The sequence below is a fragment of the Contarinia nasturtii genome, unplaced genomic scaffold (genome assembly GCF_009176525.2).
Source record: "Contarinia nasturtii isolate CC-2019 unplaced genomic scaffold, AAFC_CNas_1.1 Cnas_scaffold_2109, whole genome shotgun sequence".
NCBI lineage: Eukaryota > Metazoa > Arthropoda > Insecta > Diptera > Cecidomyiidae > Contarinia > Contarinia nasturtii.
This window is the reverse complement of record NW_022199439.1, coordinates 1-5891: the sequence shown is the minus strand read 5'-3', so window position 1 is coordinate 5891 and position 5891 is coordinate 1. Positions and strand designations below refer to the sequence as shown.

Sequence of the window (5891 nt, the reverse complement as noted above, 5' to 3'; positions counted from 1 at the left end):
AATTCACACTAAAATCAGATGGCGCTCATTAGCGAGATTCGCAAAAAAAAGTCTCCAATCTCATACAAATATACACCGGCTGGTTATTAGCGCCATCTAGTTCGTGCGAGAAAAAATCTTCACATTTCACACACGTACTATTGAGTTACTTCACTATGCAATACAGTGAGGGCGCCAGTGATACGTGTTTTGCAGCAACTCAGTGCTTCATATTTAACATAAAATTGTTAGAATTTAAAGAAGTCGCCTGTATCATTTGAATACACCAGACTGCCACATTATAAATTGTTTCAATATTATTCTCCAATTGACATTACTTTAATCACATTTATCGATATTTTTCCTGTTTGTTATCATGTGTAAATTGATTCGCTTACGAATTGTTTCAGTATTAAAACACGTTTTGATCGGTATTCAAATGCGAAATTCGTTTTTTGATGAATTATTAATTTTTATTCACATAATTCGATGAATATGTTTACATCGTACGACGCAATTCAGTATTGTGTGAAAATGAAATATTTATCGATACATATGGTATATAAACGATTCTGTGATGAATTTTGATCACAGTAGTGATAAAAAATGAAACTTGTTTGTTTTCTTGTTGTTGTGTTTATTTGCGAAGAAGTTGTAGGACGGTAAGTTTTTGAAAAATAATTGAAAATATTGAAATTAAATAAAAAGTGTTCAATGTGTGCAGAAATGTGTGAGTCAAACTAAAAGGAATAATTATTTGTTTTAACCAGCGATACTGTCGCCAGTACATTCAAAGCGATAGTGGATGATCTAACTAAAAAGCATGAGCAAAAATTGCTGGATGTAAAGAGTCCAAATAAAGATCCAAATGAAAGCTTCAAACAAACGGCATCGACGTATGCTCAATTTTTCGCAGATTTTTTAAAAAACTTTAATGGGAGTCGTGAAATGTAAGAGAAAACTTAAAAATGACTTCGATTATTAAGAAAACCGTGAGAAAATTTTATTTTTGGGGTTTATTTGCTAGAATACATGAACAATTTAAAAACCTTAACGCAGAGACATGGAAGGGTCACTACACCACAATGATGTATTTGAACGACGAATGGAGGGAAAAAATATCGCTTAAGAAAACCACATTTCGGGAGACTTACAATGATCTAATCAACCAAAAAAATTTGTATGTTAAGTGTTTTTCATTTTGCCAGAAGTTTTACATCAGTTTTATAATTATTTTCAGAAAAAACATACAAGATAATTATACGTCTTTACTCAGTTGGTGTTCGTATTTGTATAATGCAGTGGCACAGAAGCAATTTACGTATATTGAAAAAGTACGTGATCTTTACTTTGAGAGTCTTCTAATACTGGGTGATTTGAATAATCATAATTCAAGGTGTGTGGAGTATATGAGCGTTGATTAATTGTATTTTCAGTAATCTTTAATTTCTTACCGGAAAAGGAAGTACGAGATTTTATTCATTTACCTTTTTAATGAATTGAAACAATTCAACGGCGCCAACATCATTTGGAAGAATGGGTTCATTTTAAATGCATATGAGAGTTTGGTGTACAAACACATTAAACACAGAGGGTAAATTAAAATCTTTTGCAGAGCGGTTTTTGGCACCGAAAGAGTGTCGGCAGTCACTTGTGCTCGAATGTCATTTTTCAAGCATCGTACATGACTTTGAGAAAGAGCCACACTTTCAAGAAGAGTGCCCTCACTTCCTCGGTGTCTATAGCAACTCTGATCTTCCAGAGCCTGGTTTTCAGAGCGATATTTATGAAGAGGAGCGCCTGAAAATATGCGGGAGCACTGATGAACTCCACTCTTCCATCTCCTCAAAGCCTTTCTTTTCTTGCTCTGAGAAACAGTCTCTGTGATCTTTTGAACATGAAAAAAATGTCATGAATTCATTCTCCAAAAATATATATCACTGCCAGGCCACAAAATGACAATCTATCAACCTACGTCAAAGATAAACTAGATGCGATTCAAAATTTGATGAGTGGCGAAACCCAAGCACTTAAAGATGCACAATTCAACATTGTGTCGAATGAATTCATAAATATGTACCATTATATTCTTCTCGCGGCACCCAAGTGAGGACACTTTTTTCCACCTTTTCTTTGAGAAAAAGAATTGAATCAACGTTTTTTTTTTTTTAATTTTCATAATTACAGAGACTACAGTGATGATGCAATTAATAAACAATTTTCCGAGTTTTTGAAAACCTATCGCAATACCAAAAGTACCGATGCAAATTACGACATCGTTAAGAGCGGACACGCAACTTTATTGAAAATCTACGCCAATAATAGGAGGAAATTAAGCCTTAGTCGTTTATAAGCATAAGTGGATCTTTCATGAAACACCCATTAATATTTTGATTTCATGGCCTTTCGAGGCCCCGAAGAAAAATTACAGTATTTCTGGAGTGATTACAATAGTTAACACAATGTGCGAAAAAATATTGAATAAATCATTAGTTTTTCTCCTGTTTTCTCCAACAAAAAATATGATAATAGAAAATATGAAGAAGAAAAAAAACAATTCCGACAAAAACTCATATTTTTTTTGTTCCTCAAGCAAGCTTGATTATTTGCGATGTATTTCGTGTTTCGTTTATTTAAAACTCCGTTGAATATGCTACTCTGAAAATAATTCCAGTTGTATGTGTGTTTGGGTGTGTAACTTTTGCGTAAAAGCATCTGGAGCAAGTCGAATGCTTAAAAACAAAATCATCAATTATGTAAGCGAGTAGAGAGCGGCAGAAAAAGTACAGATACACACTTTTTTACAATGCGAAAAAGGAGGACGAGAAGGCGAACAAAAAAAGTTTCTGTGTATTTGAAGTTGTGTTTTATGCGAGGGTGATGGCTGGCGACGCGCAACTTGTAAACACAAACACAGTCAAAAAAGCAAACGAAAAAAAAATACGTGCGTTTCATTTATTTTCAGTGAAGTCAAATATAAGAAAGAACAAAAAAACGCACATCCGAAAAACAAAATACTCCAAATGAATGGAAGACGGAAAAAACCATGTCGACGGCAAAACTTTGAATCCTGCTTCGGGATGAAATGAGAAAGTTCATCGTATAAAATTTGAATGAAACAAATAAACGGGATTCGAATTTGCAAATAGAAGTAAATCATTTTTGCTCTTGAAAAGTGGTTCCATCATCGAGGGTGGGGAATTCATTCAGTAAATAATAATCGCATCAATGTGAATTCAATAAACAGAATGGCAATTTCTTTTGTAATGTGCTAGTTTTGGCATTTACATGCTTCGCGCCTCGAGTATCCGATTACACACATATCACTGGCAATTGAAATGTCAAAATGTGCAAAATCATACACAATGCGTGTGGTGCTGTTCTTTCTCGATTTCATGCGTACGCGACAGCCAGACGTCACCATGCAAATCTTGCGTTTATCATCTTCTTGTCGCTGCTTAACTCGCTGCAAGCGAAAATGAGAAACAACGTAAAATGACGAAGCAGCCGAATAAAGGCAAGGAAAAAAATTCTTTCGTCGCGATGATGTTGTTGTTTTTTGTTGGTGGATTTTTCTCATTACGGTACTTTGTATGACAAATCATGCGTATGTTTCGTGAAAACAAACAACACCAAAGTTTAGCGTGCGCGCATACCAAACTTTTTTTTTGCTGCGATTTTTTTTGTTTGCGAAATTCGACAGCAGAGAGAAAAAGTCGAGAAATGATGAACGCTCAGTTAAAAAAACAGAACTCAATTTGTTCGCTCGGTAAAAGATGTGCAATTCATGCCAATCAGACTCCGACTGTATCATCTTCTCATTTTCAATATATATATTTTTTTCTTCTTGGTCTCTATACTTCTTCATCATTTCGTTTAGTCTACATGGTTTTTTCCCGTGGCCTCTCACTCATGAACGCAATGTGGACACGCTTTTTTTGTTTGCACATTAACATGCAACTGATGCGCGAGAAAATCCAGACATAATGCTATTAATCTGTTTGCTGAGAAATTGGACGCTCTGCGACTGAACTTCATTCTTACACACTTTCTCTGTTCGCCTCTTTCGTTCGCTGGGTTCTGCGTATATTCCATTCTGTCAGTCATTCAATGTCCAGATTCCATTGTTTCAACGTTGCTATTTTTATCCATAGACTTCATTTAACGTAGTCTACATGCCATTTATTCCAGTGAATCCATCGATTCGTTTTAATGGTAAAATCTAATAACATAAGATGGATTTCCAATTCATGGGAAAATTGACTGAATTATGATGTATGAGCTCGCTTTTTTAATACGTGCAAATACGGACTGCACAATGAAAAGCATGCCTTTTGATGGTGAGAAAAAGAAGCGAGTTAAGTGAGGGTTGAAGAGGCACTTCGAGATCAATTGAGATGTAAATTGAAATATTGAAAACAGTTTTTTTGGTTAAGCATCTCTTTAATGTCTTAATAACCCTTCAACTGCATTTTTTCAAAGCTGAAAGTACATAAGCACAAATAGAGGGCCTATTTGAACAGCTTTATGTCGCATTTTGTGCTTTGAAATGACAATTTTTATATATAAAAAAAACTTTTGATAAATATTGAAGTAAATATATCAAAATGAATGAACGAAGTATGAACTTTGCGATAAAAAAAGATGAAAAAAGTTTCATAAGTTCTTTATGAAGTTTCTTTTGAATGTGCAAAGTGCATAGACTGGTTCGGAAAAAATACATATTCAAAATGCATTTCCAGATCGTCAAAACATAAAAAACTCTCGAAAATTTATGGAAAAACATTTTTGCATTAGGCAATATTAACATGTTGTATGAACGAAGGCGTCACAAAGAAGTTATATCATCAACATTTAAACAAATATAATAACCACGAACAACCAATTTGAATCATCGTTTGCCATCTCATACAACTGAACGACTTGTTTTAATAAATGCACGCATTTGTTGATATTCAAACATGTACCGAGTATGTAGTTTATTGTTATCGCTGCTCAAATTTATATTTTTAATTGATTTGGACAACTGCTTTACTGTAATCTTCCCATTGAACGTGTTTTTTTAAATAAATATTTCATATTTTAATCTAAATGGTACTTTCCAAACATTTCCAAACATTAGTGAATAAAAATCTATTTGCAAACTACTTTGGATTAATGTATAATGTGCATGACACGAATAATTTGAAATGTGCATGTTAGAACCATTTGATAGTTTTGATCAAATTTTCAGTTTCTTTTGCACCGTTTAATTGCAGTCCAAAAATTTAATTCAAAATGAAATTCACTAGTATTTTGTTTGCTGGGTCTAGATCATTAAATAAGGAATATTTTTTGGAAAATCAGTTATTCAAAAAAGTGCTTTAATATTATGTTTGATGTTATTTCCAGAAAGAAGTTCAAAAGAATTGATTTCCGTGGAGCATATCGAAAGGGTGTGATACAACAACTCCAGTATCTAGATTTATAGCACTGGACGAAGTAAATGACTTGCACAATCTTGATTTATATTTGAATGTGAATGATGTGCGGCGTCAAATGGGCAATACGAAAAATTTGGTTCATAATGCGTTGGAAGTAATCTCATATGTATCAAAGTATATGACTTTGGAGCCATGCGATCTTTTTTTGACTGGAACACCGACCGGTGCCGGCTTAATTCATGTTGGAGATAAACTCGAAGCCGGCCTCAGTGAATCAAATGCAAACACATATTATGTGCAATATTCAAATTCAACAAAATGTCAAACACCTTTTTTAATAATAACAAAAAGTTAAAGTTTTTGTACCCAGTCTAATATATGCAAGTTCCATTTTAGTTCTTCAACAGAAAATTCAAAAGATGAGTCTTCTCTCTTTGAGTGCATCACGGGGGACGGCAGTCCCCCAAGTGACGCAATACCCCCATACAT

At 34.0% G+C, this 5891-nt stretch overlaps 1 protein-coding gene across 1 annotated transcript; it reads left to right on the top strand.

Annotated features, from left to right (window-relative positions):
• The first annotated feature begins 585 nt into the window (after nt 1-585).
• On the top strand, nt 586-2537 carry LOC116347801. The gene is made up of 7 exons (XM_031778532.1): nt 586-641; nt 750-929; nt 1007-1159; nt 1220-1375; nt 1442-1573; nt 1927-2085; nt 2167-2537. The coding sequence occupies exons 1-7, from the start codon at nt 586-588 to the stop codon at nt 2330-2332; spliced, it is 1002 nt and encodes a 333-aa protein (XP_031634392.1). The 3' UTR covers nt 2333-2537.
• The last annotated feature ends 3354 nt before the right edge of the window (nt 2538-5891 follow it).

Bases quoted from the DNA above. Each gene is read 5' to 3' on its own strand.
- LOC116347801 (XM_031778532.1), top strand. From the start codon at position 586: ATGAAACTTGTTTGTTTTCTTGTTGTTGTGTTTATTTGCGAAGAAGTT. The intron at 930-1,006 runs GTAAGAGAAAAC...TTTATTTGCTAG, and splicing joins TTTAATGGGAGTCGTGAAAT to AATACATGAACAATTTAAAA. The intron at 1,160-1,219 runs GTATGTTAAGTG...AATTATTTTCAG, and splicing joins CTAATCAACCAAAAAAATTT to AAAAAACATACAAGATAATT.